The following is a 17,303-nucleotide window of genomic DNA, read 5'->3' as shown; positions in this document are numbered from 1 at the left end:
AGGGCTACTGTCTCCAGATCCCAGAGGGGGAGATGTGACACAGAGCCCAAGATCACACAGCTAATAAATGCCAGAACTGGGATTTGAGCTCAGATTCCCTGGCTCCGGAATCCCTCCTCTTTAGCTGACACCTTTCTGTCTCCTTCAACATCATGCAAATAAGAACAGGGGTGAGAGCCAGGAAGTTAAACAGGAAATTGGGTGTTCGGTGGAGAAGACCCCTGGACTGGCCTCATCATTCTCCGGGAACACAGGTCAGATCCCAAGATACTTTGTCGCTCCCATGCCCCAACCTGCCATGTCAAATCAACCACAAAGCCCACCAGCTTGGACTCCTAAATGTCACTCGGACCCATCACACTCTCCTGAGCCACCACCATAGGGCTGCAATAGCCTCCAAGCTGGCTCCCATCCGTGCACCAAGCGCCTACTGTGTGCTGGGCTCTTTATGCACTCTTGCTCATTTATTTATCACACAACAGCCAGCTTGGGGAGGTCCGTACTATTTCCATCATCCCTATTTCATGGAGTGAGTCTCAGAGGTTAACACCTTCTAATGCATTCTCTACATGGCAATCGGATGGTCTTTTAAACCTGAAACCTCCATCACCGCCAGCTTCAACTCCTTCCTGGCATCCCTGTGATCCGAGGGAGCAGAGCATGGCCTGTCCCAGCCCCCAGCCCCCAGCCCCAATCTCTGTTTGAAGCCGTGTGGGTACAAAATCAAAGGATAGCAGTAAGATCGAAAAGGCTGGTTTCAGAACAGGTTATATAATTTGTGGGGCCCAATACAGAATGAAAAGTGGGAGGTGCGTCTGATTAAAATGTGATTAAGATATTTTAATCTTGAGCAGGGACTCACCTGCTCAAGAAAAGCTAGGAAAGCAGAGGGCACTGTGCTTTTCTAAACTTCTTACAAACAGAGGTGAAAAGAAAGCACAGCATGGAAGGAGTGGAAAATGAGAGGAAGACATGGTCCCCGCCCTCCAGCAGAGATGGAAAGCAAAAACTGCACTTAATGTGGAAAACATAATTAGAAGCACAGGATGGAGATGCCAGGGTCCACCTGGGACATCTGGAAGCAGAACCGGGATGCACGTCGAAGCATAAGCTCAGGTGACAGGTTACTGTGGCTGTTTGGGGAGCCTGAGAATGCACGTGTGTTTCTGGCCCATCCACCTGCAGACTGCAAGCCCCTCGAGGACTGAGGACTAGCACTTTGACAGTCATGGTGTTTGTCGGGATGAAGGACCTGGAAGCGCTCGGCATACGGAATCCAGGAGTGAACAGACTTCTGCTGTTTTTAGTTTTTACGTTTTTGCTCTGTTTTTTTTTTCTTACAGCTTTTCTTATTAAGTTCAGATGCCTTCCAAATTCTGATAATCTTCTCAACCGTAGCAATACAATTATACAGAAAATTGGTTGTAGTGCGAGCCTACCATGTAAAACTTCTTCAGCTGGAGAAATGCAATTATTCAGAAAATTAGTGAAAGCATAATTGCTGGAAGAGAAAAGGCGTTTCACTCACCGACGTAGAGATGTTCTTTCAGTGAGTGTACGGCAGCGTCCACGAAGGAGCGTCCCCTCTCCCTCCTCCAGAACAAAAGGACAGGATGAAGAGAACCAAGGCTGTAACATGGCACGCTGAAGAACCTTCTGGAATTTTCTGTTTGTTTTTGACTTGACGTGAGCTCTTCATCAAAATAAAGTTCAGGCAAGGAGTGGTGCGAACCACAAATGCCTTGGTTTTCCGTGCATTCTGGGACGTCGAAGTTAGAGTTCAGCTCACCCTGTCAGAATGAGTCCTGGCCAACATTCCCTGACAAGCTTGGTCTGCAGAAGGCAGGGCATTTTGGCAAGCCAGTCACTGGAACAGGCAGATCTTTAACTTGGCTCTTGGCAATGATTAGCTTGATCGTGGGCATCGTCTGGCGTTGCTAAATGGTTAACAGGTAAAACATTACCAGGTAAAAACATGAGCGAGCCTTCCAGGGAGGTAGAAGGACTTGGCTCCCTGGAAACACCGATGAACACTTGTCCTGTAGTCGGAATGTTCATGGAGTCCACCGATGGGTGACCGTCGGGCCAGCCTCATTACTGTCATCGTGAAGCCGAGAAACCGGAGGCTCAGACAGGTTATGTCTCTTGCCCAGCATCACACAGCAAACAGGTGACAGGGCTCAGTTCCTGGGAGCCAGGCGCCAGGCCCCCCGAGCCAGTACGTTTTCACCACTCCAAGGCCACCCTCTGTGTGAGCAGGGTTGTATTCATGCAATTCAACCACGTGAAGCATGAAACTTAGTAATTTTCAGTATATTCACAGACATGTGCAACTATTCCTACAATCAGTTTTGGAACACTCTTACCATCTCAGAAAGAAACCCCATACCCGTTAGCTATCATCTCTCTCACCCCCTCCCCAAGTGCCCACCAGCCTCCTTTCTGTCTCTGTCGATGTACTTGTTGTAGACATTCCATATGAAAGGAATCCTGTAGTATGTGGTCTTTCGGGACCGGCTTCTTTCAGTTAGCACGCTATTTTCAGGGTCCCTTCATGCTGTAACTTGTTTCAGGATTTCTTTCCTTCTTATGGCCCAAGAGTATTGCATTGTATGGATAGAACACATTCTGTTGAGCCATTCATCAGCTGATGGACACTTGAGATTCCACATTTTGGCCAAAGAGGGCTGTTATGAACACAGTGTACATGTTTTTGTGTAGCCATATATTTTCATTCGTGTGAGCAGGGTTTTGATAACACAGGGTGATAGGGACAGAGGGAGACAGATGAGGGAAAGAGAGATATCACGCACCCACCTCTCACACAGTCACACAGAGATGCACGCGGAGAGAGACACGAGACAGAGGGACCTAGAGAGCTGCCCTGATACACACACATGCAGACACATGGGGAGAGACAAGCACTTGGGACCAGAGAGGCAGGGACATGGGCTGGACACACAGCACCTATGTGCCAGGGGCTCGCTCTAGCTCCAGGGCTGGCTCCCCGTGCCAGCCCCGTGAAGGCAGCTAAGCTTTCCACTGGAATGTGTAAGGGAATCATCGAGAAGGGGATATAAATAAGATCTACCTCATGGGGCTGCTGAGAGAGGTGTATGGGGTAATTCACACGAGTGTTCACATCACTGAAAAGTGACACATGGGAAAATGCCTGGTACTCAGTAAGTGCTAAAAAAAAAAAAAAACCCCGGAAAACCAAAAAACAAACAAACAAAAACCTTTCCCCTTTTCTCAGGAACCCTCTAGCTCTCTCTCTGTCTACCTACCTATCTACCTACCTAAATATCTGTATTTACCTTTGGGCAATTGAGGTTAAATGACCAGGATCCATGGAACTTTCTGGGGGGCAGGAAGTGTCTAGAAATAGCACACCTTTGGAAGAAACACCCTGTCTCTCCACGGAGCTCACGCACAAAGTGATGCTCTATGGGCGGGCTCAGGCTGGACAGGGTGGGGGTCACTGAGGAAGGACCAGGGAGAATCCACCTTTAACATGTCCCTCAAGAGGCCCAGAGCCTGCACTCCTGGATATTTACTTAACATTCACTTAAAAGAAATAACACGAAATGAAAACAAACTTATATACAAACATTCACAGAAGCCCTATTCAGGATAGCCAAACACGGGAAACAACCCACTCTGTGCTCTATCTCCGAAGTGGACTGAGCAATTAGAAGGGATAAATTATCGATATGTGCAACAACATGGTGAGTCTCAAAAGCAGGATGCTGAGGCAATCCCAAGCAAGCACACGATCCCACTGATGTGAAATTCTAGAACAGCAAAACCACCCTGGTGATAGGAATCACAGCAGTGCCTACTTCTGGAAGGGGCGGGGCGGGGGGTGGGGGATATGCAGGAGGGTAAACCAGAAAGGGGCACTGGAGAACTTTCTGGGGGTGATGGAATGTTCCAGATTGGGGTTTTGGTTAGAAGAATGTATATACTTATCCAACGGTAAACTTCAGATTTGTGCATTTTACCACATGTAAATTATACGACAGAAAAGAAGCCAACTGGGACAGGAAGGCTGTCAGAGGCTCATCTGGATGGCATCTGCACTGCCAAGTGGGACACATGATACCCAACACACGACTCGGCAAATAAACCCAAACATGCAGCTTACGTCCACAGCCTCCTCCTTTGACATCTGGGCTTCTCTCCTCCTCCTCCTGGACAGGGAGCCAGTTTCCGAGGGATCCTGTACATGAGACTCTAAATTCTTGAGCAGACTCTGAGCATCGTCTTTCTAAAATCCAAAGGTGGGGTTGGGGAGAACACATAAAGCCGGTCAGCCTAGTGCTCCTGGGACTCAGGCCATCAACCCCCCCACCCGATGTGTGCTCATCTCTGTGTCTCTGCCTGGCCCTCTGCATGCAGCGTCATGCCTCCTCCCCTGCCTGGGGTCAGCCACACAGCCTTCGAGACTGTCCAGGCGTCAGCTTCCTGAGAAGCCCCCGGGTTCCCTGCCTCAGGATGTCCTCTGGACCTGGAGGTCATACTTGGATCAAAGGTCACTCTACTGTTCTTCTGGGTTGGGGGCCCCTGGTAGCCTGTGAGCTCCCTGGGGTAACAGCTGAACACGGGAAATGGTACATAAATATTAATTTTCCTGTTATTTCCCATAATGCCATTGGATGATTTCAAGAAAATATTTTAGGTACCCTTAAATTACAGAATGGTTTGTATTGTGAACCACGGTTGATCCTTGGTAATGGTAGAGTCTGCATTTGTAAATTTGCTTACTTGTCGAAATTTATCTGTAACCTCCCCAAATCAACACCTGTGGTGCTTTTGAGGTCATGCCTGGGCATGGGCAGAGTGGTGAAAATTCGAGCTGCCTGCCGTGCCATGTCCAATGGAGAGCCTACGAGGTGACGCCCTGCCTTCCTGTGACAGCTCTCCTATCGCAGACCAAGGTCCCTTTCGTGTTCTGTGAATGCCCTTCTTCTCCCACATGCTGTGTTTTCCGTTGCTGATGTAGTTGTTTAAAATGACCCTTAAGTGTCGTGCTAAGTGCTGTGCGGTGTTCCTAAGGGCAAGAAGGCTGGCGTGCCCCTCATGGAGAAAACGTGTGTTGGATAAGCTTCATTCAAGCATGAGTTATGTTGTGCTGTTGGCTGTGCGTTCACTGTTCATGCATCAACAATTTGTATTAAATAGGGTGTCTTTATACAGAAACACGCATCGAACAAGGTTATGTATTGGCCGGTTAATGAAGATGTTGTGGCCAGAGTCTTGCAGAAACCCAGCCCTGTGTTTCCCTAGGAGCAATGATTCAGTATTTGCTAATTCTCTGTTTGCCATGATTCCGTAGATCATAATGATCAACTGTATTTGAAATCCCATTATGCCAGAGACCCTGGTCAAGCCTCTCTTATGGTGCTCATGGATATAATCTTTACACTGAAGGAACATCGCCAGTTTGTCGTGGAGTTAGCTCGCAACTGTTACGAAGCAACCCAAAGCGTCTAGCCTTATTCTAGTCACTGGGAATGGAGTAATGAACAAAATAAACAAAGCCCCTGCCTTCATGGAGTTTACAGTCCAGCAACAAAAAAGTGATGTAAATAAATATGTCGTAAGTCAGCGGTGGTAAGTGTTAGAGAGAAAGATGATGGAGGACAGGAGAATGGAGGGGAGGCCTCTTGGACAAGGTGGCATTTGAGAAGAAACATGAAGGAAGTGAGAGAGCAAGCCATTCAGATATGTTAGGTACAAGCTTTCCAGGAGCGGGCACAGCAAGTGCAAAGGCCCTGTGGCAGGACCATGCACCACATGCCCAGGGAAGGCCTTGTGGCTGCACCAGTCTGGGGTGCGGTGGAGGGGGGCAGATGATGAAGCCAAGGATTTAGGGATTGTTTGTTTACCCGTTATAGCTGACCACTACAGGGGTTCTGTAGGGAAGGACCCAATCAGATCATCCTACAGTAGAGACTCCAGCATGAACCTCATCCACCCCATGGAGGAGCAGTGTTATTTTGCTCCCCAGTTAAAAGTAACCAGGAAGCCAAGGGTCACCAGCCACTTGAGGACAGACTGTGATATGAAAGAGAAACCCCCAAACAAACAAAAGGAAAAAGCAAGCTGGAAACAGACACTGTATAGGGAAAAGTTGTTTATTAAAACAAATAAACAACTATAATATCCTCAGAGAGCCAAGAGAAGATGTTACACTCACAAAATAAGAACAGGGCAGCATAAACATAAGACGTTCTGAGGACAGAAAAGGAGACTCAAAAATGAAAACCGTGGGAACACTTGACACAAGTGTTGTTGAGAAAAGCCTTCCAAAAATGGTGTAAAAAGAAAAAGAGATGGAAAACAGGAGAGAAGGAAGGCAATTGGTGGTCCAATTTAACCAAAACATGAGACGAGTTCCCGAAAGAAACAACAGAATATATAAAAGGAAAAGAATCATCAAGGAACTCAAGAGAGTGAGTCTGCACACTGAAAGGGCTTCCTGGATGCACGGCCCAAGGAGGGCGATCGACTGCCACCAATCCCCGTCCTGGTATGCTTCCTACGCTGGGAACAAAGAAGTGATGCTTCCAGATTCCACAGGGGAACAAAACAAAGTTATCAGGGATCAGAACAAAATCCTATTTCTCCACATCCACCATGGCAGTTGGAAGACAATGGGAAAAGGGCCTTCAAAATTCTGGGGGAAAATTATTTCCAACCTGGGATTCTATGACTTAACTACTCTCACCAAGTTGAGAATAAAGACAGAAGGGCACAGATACTTTCAGACACAGAAGTTCTTAAAAACCCTTCCCTCCATCTCTTTCTCAGGAAGATCTTGGAGGCCGTGCTCCACCCAAAGGAGGAAATGATCCCAGAAAGACAGTGGAGGGGGTCCCCAAAAGAGGATGCAACGTCGGGGAGGTGACAAAGTTCCAGCGTGATTGGCCCTGAGAGGTCCCACTGGTGACAGCGAAAGTCTACAGCAGCTGCTTCTCAAAGATGAAGAACAAAAACATCACTGGAGGGGCTCCTTAAACACAGCTTGCCGGCCCCACCTGCAAAGATTCTAATCAGTGAGTCTGGGGTGGGGCCCAGGAATTAGCATTTCTAACAAGCTCCCAGGCTGCTGCTGGTGCTGCTGGTCTGGTCCAAATGAGAGAAGCAGTGGTCCAGAGAGCAACCAACTCAGACTGGAGCAGGCGAGAGGTTTTCCGGAGAGGTGTTTTGCAAGAAGATAAAATTGATCAAATACTTAATGCCTTCAAACGTCTCAAAAAAATGTATAGAAATGGAGGGGAAGCCAGCGTTAAATGACCAAGTACACAGAATATGAGCCAATGGGGGAAAAAAAACCCTGGGTAACTATATGCAATGACAAAATGGAAAATAATCATAACGTAGCTGATCCTTGACTTACAGTGAAAATTGCTTACAAAAATCCTCGGAAAGGAAACACTGAAAACTGATTTAACCAAAATTGCCCTATGGCCACGAGGGGGCGGGGCGGGGGGGGTGGTGGCTGGTGGGTGGGTGTGCACATGAAGGAGGAGAAAAGAGAGCTGAACCTCTCCCCAGCCCACAGTGGGAAGTCAGTGCTATGCCGAAAGCCAAAAATGCAAGGGGCAGCCAAGAAAGCAGGTTATTTACAAAGGGGAAGTAAATGACCAAAGAGCCGGCTGAAAGAGCTAGACGAGGTGGCTTCTGGGAAGTGGCGAGAGGACAGTGGCGTTGCTGCCTATAAATGAACACTTGATGTGCATGTATAATGTCGATGCAAATATAAAGTTTTAATGATGAAATAAAAACAAAAGAAAAAAAAAGCAACAAAAAGAAAGTGGCATAACACACAATTACGAGCTGGGTGACGTGGACCAGAGGAGAACAGAGATCCCAGGGTGCACAAGGGAAGAAGTACCTCATCCAGCCTGGAGGGGCTTCTCTCTGCATCCTGAAGGATGAGCGGGCAAGCAGAGAAAGGTCACTGCAAACAGACAGAATGGATGTGCAGAAGCAGAGAGGGATCGGGGAGCAAGGAGAGGCTGGGGGGCTGGAAAACAGGATGCAGGGGGTGCACGGCACCTTGCGTTTGGCTGGATGCCCTGGGGAGAGGCAAATACCTTATGCACCGTTTCCTTAAGCTAGGAAAAGAGACTTAAGGAAGAGAGGAGGAAAGGAGTCCACTTAGAAAGAAGGCTGTTGCCAAGGTCCCATCCAAATCATGAGAAAATCCCGGCAGCCAGACCCTGGGGCCAGAGCCCCCTCTATGGCTACTGCCCTGGTCTGAGTCACCATTACCTTCAACTGGACTAGTGTAGCTCTTACTGACCAGCGGCCCAATCTCAGATAGTTTGGTTAACCCCTGTAAGCCTCAGCTGACTCAGTCGTGAAATGGGCCACCGCCATGGTCTGAAGGTGTGTGCCCCACTCCCCATGCGTAGGCTGAAATCCCAACTCTCAAGGTGACGGTATTTGGAGGTGGGGCCTTTAGGAGGTCCGGGGCGGGGGAGTCCTCCTTACAAAAGAGGTCCCAGAGATTCCCTGACCCTTCTACTCTCTGCGGACACAGTGAGAAGTCTGCAACCCAGAAGCGGGCCCACACCAGAACCCAGACGTGGTGGCACCTGATCTTGGACTTCTGGCCTCCAGAACTGTGAGAAAGAAGCTTCTGTTGTTTATAAGTCACACAGTTTATGGTACTTTTCTTATAGCAGTCCGAACAGACTAAGACAAACACTACCTGCTACATCACCAGATGGCAGAGGACTAAAAGCTCTGATTTAGGGTTTCGGACAGCCTGGGGTTGAAATCCAGCCCCGCTCTTTATTCATCACATGACCCTGGACCAAGAACATGGTTGGGGAGCCTCAACTTCCTTTCCTGGCAAGTGAGGATAATGACAGCTCTCCAACTCAGGGGTTTGGGGCAGGAATAGAGAACCCAAAGTCCACAAACACTCAGCTCGGAACAGGGCACCCAGCAAAGGTTGTGCACGTGTTACTTCCCGCTAAACACAAGAAGCCAGTGTCTCTCAGTGTCCCTTAACCACCAGCGGGATGTGACAACCTCAAACTGACCTACAAGCATCTTGCACTATGTTAGTTGCGTTCAACCTTTATCACGCCTTTCAGCAACACACTCCCCCCAACGTCAGCAGCCATCTGCTGGACTTGTCTCCTTCTCACATGGGCCAGGAATGCAGGGAACAAGACCACGCACCACATCTCAGATCCTACCGGACTTCATCCCTCAAAGAGGTCAAAGCGGCAAGGACCCAAGACAGTGATCACACTACACGGATCAAATGCCCGCTGTATGCCCACCATCTCCACACAACATCCAATTCTGTAACAATGGTCACGTGAAGCATCCGTGAATCCCCTTCTGTGACCACTGCCACCCACGGAAAATACAATGACTGGGCTTAGACACACATCTGTCACCTTGGCAAGTCACTGAACCTTTCTGAGTCTCAGTTTCCTCACATGCAAAACGGGGTCCTGAAATAGAACAAACTCACAAATCTGTTCTGGGGATCCAATGAGATAATTCAGGCATAGAGTCTAGCTCAGCGCCCAGCACACAGTCGGCAAGCACCAAACTCCCCAGAATGTTCACTTAAAATCTCGCTTTTTCTGGAGACGGTGACCCTCCAGCAGCAAGGGCAGGGTCTGTCCTGCACTGGACTGTGGCTGGCAGAGGTGCTCATCACACTTTGACTGCAGGGAGGAAAGAGTGAATGAATGCACGAATGCATGCCAGGGTGGCAGCTGGGACTGGAGAGGCTAGTTAGGTAACCCACCCGGCAAGCAGCAGAACGGACACGGGTGGGGATCGCAGCCCTCCTGTCCACCGCGCTCAGCCGGGCCCCTCGGCCGGCGGCGAGTCCAGACCCTTGGGGCTCCAGATGAGAAGACTGAGGCCTCGGTGGGCTTTAGCGGCTGTCTGTGGTCGCACAGCGGAGTCGGACAGAGCCGCCACTTCTGGAGGCCCCTAGGCCGGTACGCTCCTGTCACTCCACCGCCCCCCTCTGGACTCGGTCTCCAGCCCGCTCCTGGGCTGGAGGGGAAGACTGGGCAAGACCCGGTGCTCGCGACGCCCGCGATCTCGCTCGAGCGCCGACCCGGCGCAGGAGGCCCGCGCGCGCGCGCCCCTCACCGGCCCCCCCCCGCCCCGCCGACCCACCTGATGCCGCGGGCGCGGCCGGGCGGCGCGGCAGCCGAGCCAGAGGCCGAGGCTGAGGCCGAGCGCGGCGCCCAGCAGCATGGCGGGGGCCAGCAGCCCGGGCGCCGGCCGCACCGCGTCCCGGCCCAGCGGCAGCCGCGCGTCGCTCTCGCAGGCCGCCGCGTCGCGGGCCATCGGGGGCGCTCAGGCGGCGGGCCGGCCGCATCGCCCCCGCCGCCGCCCGCAGCCCCGGCCCGCCGCCCGGGGCCCCGTCCCCGCCAGCTCGGCGACAGCGGACTCGCGGCCCGGGCGGGCAGGGGCGCGGCGCGCTCCGCCGACTCCTCCGGCCCGCGCGCTCTCCTTCCTCCTACTCGGGTCCCCCTTCCCGGCGCGGCCCCGCCGGAGGGAGGAGCCTGGGTCGTCGCCCGAAACTTCGAGCCGCCCCCGCCCGGGCCTGCCCTTGCACTGAGCATGCCTGGCGGGAGGCGCGCGGCTCAGCCAGAGGAGCTTTCTGGCTTCCCGCGAAGGAATGGGGGGGTCTCCCAGCCACGGGGGAGGGTGTTCCTCGGTTAAGTTTATTGAGGAGCATGTAAGATTTAGCCTGATGATGTCAGTAACTTTTTCAACAGCCTTCTGAGAGGGAGCTCATCTTCCCGGTGAGGAAGCTCCTGGTCAGAGAGGCTAAATGACCTAATGAGGGTCCAGCCTTTACAGAGAACCTGCTGATGGAGCCAGCACCAGGCCCGCAAGGAACGAGACAAGGTCCAGACATTGGGGATCTCATGGCTGTGTGGGGAGATAAACAACCAGATGAGTTCAGCGTCTGTTCTTTCCTCTAGCAAACATTTACTGAGCAGCTACTAGATGCTAGCTCTTTCTTGTCCTGGGTCCTGGGGATACAGCAGTGAACACACACACATGCACATCTTTGAAGCTCAATTCCCTATGAGGGCCAGGGCAGGAGTTTCACGGGGATCCCCGGCAACAGAGCAGGGGGCTTTTTGTATCCTTCATCTGGATGTCCATCTCAAGTTTCTAGTTTTTATATCAGTACCTCATCAACCTTCCAGGTGGGCAGGATGGGAGCTAGTATCCAGACTGACTTCTTATAGAAGAAGTCACAGACGGCTAGAGAGAAGTTGCTCATTCAAGGTCTTGCAACCAGGAGATGGGACAGGTGTATTAACAGCTGTGTCCAGCTGGCTACAGGGCTCGCCCTCTCTGCTACTCAGGGATGCTTAAATGTTTCCTTTGAAGCACCTCCAAGGCTTCTGGTAACGTGTATGGGACAATAACCTGAAGTTCTGGCTTTTTATGCTGGCCGTTTCTTTGGATATTCAGAATTTAGTTTTAAAAATGTAGGGTTCTTTGCCTTTTACTTTATTATAAAGTTGTTTGGATATTAAAATCATCCTTTAAATGATTCATGTCAAATAGAACTGATGGTCCAGCAATATGCTGGCATCTAGCGTTTGGCCTTGTCTCACTCCCGACATTCTGCCAGGTACCCCTCAGGGCAATGTACCTCTGGTGGGAAGCCTGGCTAATAAATTTTCAGAGTCTCAAACCTCAGTGCCTTGTCCATGTTGAGTTAGGGAGGGCGTGTCCTTGGAGGGGTTGGAGGTAGAAGGAACTGACAGGTGCCAGGCTTCCTGGCCTGAGACTGCATGATAGGCTGCCCCCTGCAGGAGAGGAGCCTTCTCCCCGAGGAGCAGGTCACTGAGGACTCAGGGGAAGCAGGAGGAAGCAGAGAAACTGCTCTACCTGGCCTCCTCCCAGTATCTATCTCCCCTGGCAAGGCACAACCCTACCCCCATGGAGAGTTCAAGCCTCCTGGCTCCAAACACCAAATTCCCTCTGTCCGGTTCCCCAGAGATGTCCCACAGTGGCTGGCCTGACTACCTGTCTGGGTACCTGGGCAGGTCCAGGGGCTACTCCACAGCGAGGGCTCAGGCAGTAGGAGCCCAATGCGGCTGAACTAAATCCAATAGAAAGTGAGCGTGGCCTTTCCCTCTGGCTCCTGATCTGCCGCTTTCCCTCCCAGCCCGTCTGTGCCGTCCTGTCCCCTCTGGGCTCTCCAGCACACATGGCTCTGCCTTTCCAAATGCTTCTCAGTTCCCTAATAAGGGGCTGGTGGGTCTGGAGCAGACTCTGGGCTCAGCCCGGTGTGATGTGTGCGGTGTCAGGGAAGGCTTCCTGGAGGGGGGTGGTTCTGAGCTGAGAACTCCGTAGGCATCAATGGAGCGGCACTTGGAAGCCCTGAAATCTTTGGGAGCAGAGTAGTGACCCCATCTGAATCTGATTCGGGTGGAGCTGAGGCCCTGGGAGGGCGCGAGCAAACCCAAGGGTGGCTCCGGCCTTGCTCGCTCCCTCCCACGCTCGTCGCCCTCCCAGCCTCCTCCCCGCCCTCCCAGCCCCAGATGCCGGACGGAGTCTGTTCCAGAAAACTTTCCAGGGCGGCTCGCACTGAGCATGCTCCGCGGCGGGGCGGGCCTGGGGTCCGGAAGCTCCGGCGACTCCGGCGCGCCCGCCACTTTGCGGTCGCGGGTGCGGAGGAGGCGATGGGCTCGGCGGGCGCCGCGGGGCGCGCCACGTGGGTGCTGGCCTGGAGCCTCCTGGCCGCCGCCCTGGCGCTGCCCGCTGGGCCCGGGGGCCGAGGCTGGCACCCCGCGGGCCGGGGTCTCCTCGGGCGCCCCCTCGGCGGGCAGCCCCTCCCGGACCCCCCCGCGGCTCCCGGGGCGGGGCCCGAGCGGACCGCGCAGGTAAGGAGGGCCCGCCCCCAGTCTCCTCCTGGAGGACTCCTGCTGCTGAGCTCCGTCTACACGGGCGGCGGGGAGGCCCCTTGGAGTTGGGGAGATTATCGGAGGCAGGGAGGGCAGTGTCTGAGTAGGATGCTTCGGGTGTTCTTTAGTGTTTGGCGCTCAGGCCCGCAAAGTCCCAGGAAAGCTGAAGCCCCGCGCGCTGGCTGCGGGCTTGGACTTTGCCAGCCGCCCGGGTCGAATCTCGCCCTGAAGCCTAAAAGCCCAGGGACCTAGGCCAGGCGCTTCACTTCTTGTGCCTCGGATTCCTGGTCTGTAAGCCTTTGCAGCGTCTACCCCGCGGGTGGGTGCGAGGGGTGGGTGCGAGGGGTAGGCGCGTGGGCCTAGGCACCGCGTTTGCCGAGCTGAGCACGTCCCGAGTGTAGCGGTTGTGAGAAGAAATCTAAGTAATATGAAAAAATGAGCAGTTCCTAAGTTATATATTCTTTATTACCCTTAAAAGTTACAGTTATCCACTGGTGAATCTTGGTCACTTCAGTAATGACTAAGATACCCCTGACTATTTCCGTAATCATTTATAACCCACTTTGCTTTTATGCTATTTAAAATAAGTTCTTTGCACTTAACAGGACACTCTATTGATAATCGTGCCTACAGCTGGTGGAGATTCTAATCTCAGTTTCCCAAGTGCCAGTGTACTCTTAATTCCCGGTTTGACATCTTTGCAAATAAATGCATGTCCGTGCTTTCTAAATGCTTTAAAAAAAAAAAAATCAGCACATTCACAATACTGATTATGTCTGTTGAGAAAAAAGGGGAATGCTATTGGGAGGAAGTCTGAAATATATTGGTAATATTTTACTTCTTCACCTGGGTGATAGGTATCCAGATGTTGGCTTTATTATTATTTGTTATAATTTACATATACATTATATGCCATCTTTTGTATGTATGAAACATTTCATAATAAAAAAGGAAGCATAAAAAAAAAAAAAAGAGAGAGAGAGAAGAACAGTTGGGATTACTGGCTGGCGTTTTCCTGACTGCACTCTCTTGGTTGCTAAATTTTTCCACTTCCCATCCACCCCTCCCTCTGTGGCCCCAGATTTGGGAAGGTGCAGAGTCCTGGCTGTCTCCCTAGATTCCCCTTGCCCCTTCCTCCAAAGCTGGCCACCAGTTCTCCTGCCTTTTCCTCCGAGTCCGCTGAGATGTCTGCAACCCCCGCCCCAGCCCCCAGATTCAGTGCCCACCACTTAGCCTCTGGCCTTTGGTGACCGTTTCATCTGAGTCTCCTCCACCCCCTAATTTGTGCTCTCCCCCACCTATTTCCCCCAACGGCTGGTGTCCGGGATGGGTGATCTGTCCTTGGTGTACCTATGACCACGTCCCTCCCCAGCCCTCACCCCCTCTCATCGACTCCTGGCAGCTAGGGTTCTGTTCCCAGGACTGCCCTGTTCAGTGGCCTCTCCCCTCACTGCCTTGGGGGTCCTCCCTGCCCTGCCCCAGGGGCTGGCTCCCCTGGTCCTGTTGGGTTCTGTACCTGCAGGCCCCAAGGCGCTTGCTACCCTTGCTACAGAGTTTTAATCTGTAAATCTTTAAAGGAGATTCTGTTCATTTTCTGTTATTAGATTTTCACTAGAGAAGACTGAGTAACAACACTGTGTCAATTTACTGAGCTTTAAAAAAGTCCCATGACAGAATGTTTTCACAGGATCCTTTCACTTGCTCCTGTCCCATGAGGTGGGATGTGTCTGGCTCATTTTGCAGAGGAGAAAACCCGGCCCAGAGAGCCACCCCCGCCCTGCCCCGGCCTGTCCTAGGCTCTCGCGCGGGCCCCCGTGTTCAGACCCACTCACCTGGCCTGCTTTGCGCTTACTTTCTTCTCTGAGAAACCAGTGCTGGAACATCCTGGTGGACACTTGTCCCCAGGCTCTACCAGAAAGTGCTTTGAAAACCTGAAGGTACATGTAAACGTATCGTCTGTCCCTTCTTGCAGAGGGTAAACTGAGAGGCAGTTACAACCATTTCCCGCGTGACCCGAGATGCTCTGTCGATGCACGAGCTGCTAGCCCCCTGTGGTTATTTAAATTTAGACATTTCAGGTGCTTCATGGCCGTGTGTGTCAGAGTCTGCTGTATCGGGCAGCCCAGACTATGGAACATTCTCACCATGGCGGAAACTTCTGTCGGGAGTTTGCTGGAAGGAGAGAAGAGGCTGTGAAGGGTTGAGGGGACAAGAGGCTCTGAGTCTGCCATTCACTTACGGCGTTCAGGCACGGCTTTCTAGGTGCCAGGCTCCGTTCTGGGTGCTGGGATATCAGAGAGCAAGGCAGTCTCTCCTCCTAAGAAATCTGCCTTCTTGGGACAGAAGAAGGAAGTAAACAGTGGCGCTGGTGGTGGTTTGGGCTGCGGAGAGAAGTACAGTGGACAGATTGGACTGGGGGAGATGGTGGTGAGCACCGTCTGGTCGCGTGGTCAGGGAGGGTGCTTGGAGGAGGCGACAAGTGAGCCGAGCCCTGAGTGGAATGTCCAGCAGAAGAGTTTTCTGGAGTGCCATGATAGTGAGGCCAGAGGCGGGGTGTGCTTGGTGTGGTCCAGGACCAGCAAGGAGGCCCCAGGGCCGCCGGAGCAAGGGAGGGGGTCGAGGAGGTGAGGCCAAGGGGGTGAGGAGGGGCCAGATCAGGAAAGGCCCCGTGACTTATGCTCAGGATCCCGGCTGTTATTCTGAGTAAGGTGGAAACCATGTGGGCTTTGAGCTCTGAAGTGATACACCGTGGCTCATCTTTTTAAAGCACCTCCGGAGCAGGGGTGAGGATAGAGAACCAAGGGCAGAAGTGGCAGCAAGAGAGGGGGCGGGTAGGAGACCAGGCCAAGACAGAGGAGTACTGGACCAGGGTGTGAACGGTGGGCTGCTAGCTATAGGGTTTCTGGTGTATTTTGAAGGTGGAGCCAGTGGGATTTGCTGGGATCGGCTGTGGATTGAGAGAGAAAGAGAGAAGTCAAGGATGAAGCCAAGGACTTTGGGCCAAGCGAGTGGAAGAATAGAGATACCATTGGCTAATACGCTGAAGCCTCGTGGGGCCATCGGGAATTCTGTTCTGGTCTTGCTGAGTTTGACCACATGGGTGTGTACAGCAGAGCATTGGATGGACAAATCAAGACTTGGGCAAGGGATCAGAGCTGCAGCTACGGGAGCTGGACTACACCGGGTAGCAGTCAGCGTAGAAATGGCTGAACTCTGAGAAACAAACTGAAGGTTCTAGAGGAGAGGGGGTCGGGGGGATGGGTTAGCCTGGTGATGGGTATTAAGGAGGGCACGTACTGAATGGAGCACTGGGTGTTATACGCAAACAATGAATCATGGAACACTACATCAAAAACTAATGATGTGATGTATGGTGATTAACATAACATAATACAATAAAATTAAAAAAAAAGAAAAAAAAGAAATGGCTGCATTCACCTTGGGAGGAAGTATGGTTTGGGAAGAAGGAGGTCTGAGGGCAGAGGCCTGGACCAAGCCCAGAGCCCTTGGACAGATCCAACAAAGGAGATGAGAAGGGGTGGCTGGTGTGACAGGAAGGGAACCAACACTGTGACCCAGAGGTCAGGGGAGGAGAGCATTTTAGGGAGAGAGGGGTCAGTGGAGGCAGACTAATGCCCCCCAAAGACATCCACGTCCTGATCCCTGGAATGAGTGAATATGTTAGGTTACCTGGCAAAGGGGAATTAACATTGCAGGTGGAATTCAGGTTGCTAATCAGCTGACCTTAAAAGAAAGAAGTCATTGTGGACTATCTGGGTGGTCCGGATGTAATCACAAAGGGTCCCAGAACATGGAAGAGGGGGCGGAAGAGAGAGTCAGAGTGGAAGTGTGAGGACAGCCTGTTGCTGACCTTGAAAGTGCGGGAAGGGGCCCTGAGCTAAGGCACGTGGGTGGCCTCTGGAAGCTGGAGAAGGCCAAGACATGGATTCTCCCCTAGAGCTTCCAGAAAAAAAAATATGCAGCCCTGCCCCCACTTTTTTTTTTCCCTGTACTCTGTTCTTTATTTATTTTATTTTTTATTATTATGTTAATCACCATACGTTACATCATTAGTTTTTGATGTAGTGTTCCATGATTCATCGTTTGTGCATAACACCCAGCGCTCCATGCAGAACGTGCCCTCTTTAATACCCATCACCAGGCTAACCCGTCCTCCCACCCCCCTCCCTTCTAGAACCCTCAGTTTGTTTTTCAGAGTCCATCGTCTCTCATGGTTCATCTCCCCCTCCGATTTCCCCCCCTTCATTCTTCCCCTCCTGCTATCTTCTTCTTCTTCTTTTTTTTTTTTTAACATATAATGTATTATTTGTTTCAGAGGTACAGGTCTGTGATTCAACAGTCCTACACAAT

At 51.8% G+C, this 17,303-nt stretch overlaps 2 protein-coding genes across 14 annotated transcripts in view; one reads left to right on the top strand and one right to left on the bottom strand.

Moving 5' to 3' along the window:
* EVC (EvC ciliary complex subunit 1) overlaps positions 1 to 10,521 on the bottom strand; it is a 61,561-nt gene extending 51,040 nt beyond the window's left edge. For 2 of the 7 annotated variants that reach the window (XM_081812649.1, XM_081812650.1), the window contains exons 1-2: positions 10,171 to 10,519; positions 4,148 to 4,270 (exon numbers count right to left, since the gene is read on the bottom strand). In XM_081812649.1, coding sequence (XP_081668775.1) covers positions 4,148 to 4,270; positions 10,171 to 10,344 — 297 coding nt within the window. In that variant the 5' untranslated portion in view covers positions 10,345 to 10,519. Of the gene's footprint in view, positions 1 to 4,147; positions 4,271 to 10,170 lie in introns of all 7 variants that reach the window. The other 5 variants (XM_081812647.1, XM_081812648.1, XM_081812653.1 and 2 more) reach the window with 4 other exon arrangements.
* Positions 10,522 to 12,647: 2,126 nt separating this feature from the next.
* Positions 12,648 to 17,303, top strand: part of EVC2 (EvC ciliary complex subunit 2) — a 124,793-nt gene continuing 120,137 nt past the window's right edge. For 6 of the 7 annotated variants that reach the window (XR_014143104.1, XR_014143103.1, XM_081812643.1 and 3 more), the window contains exon 1: positions 12,648 to 12,911. Coding sequence is in view for 5 of the 7 variants with exons in the window: in XM_081812643.1 (XP_081668769.1) it covers positions 12,711 to 12,911 (201 nt within the window). In the remaining 2 variants the exon portion in view is untranslated. The remainder of the gene's footprint in view (positions 12,912 to 17,303) is intronic. The other variant, XM_081812642.1, reaches the window with a different exon arrangement.

Source organism: Leptonychotes weddellii, chromosome 2 (genome assembly GCF_054177405.1).
Source record: "Leptonychotes weddellii isolate Sample4059 chromosome 2, ASM5417740v2, whole genome shotgun sequence".
In the NCBI taxonomy this organism is placed as follows: domain Eukaryota; kingdom Metazoa; phylum Chordata; class Mammalia; order Carnivora; family Phocidae; genus Leptonychotes; species Leptonychotes weddellii.
Note: the sequence above shows the minus strand (reverse complement) of the source record. Positions and strands in the feature narration are given on the sequence as shown.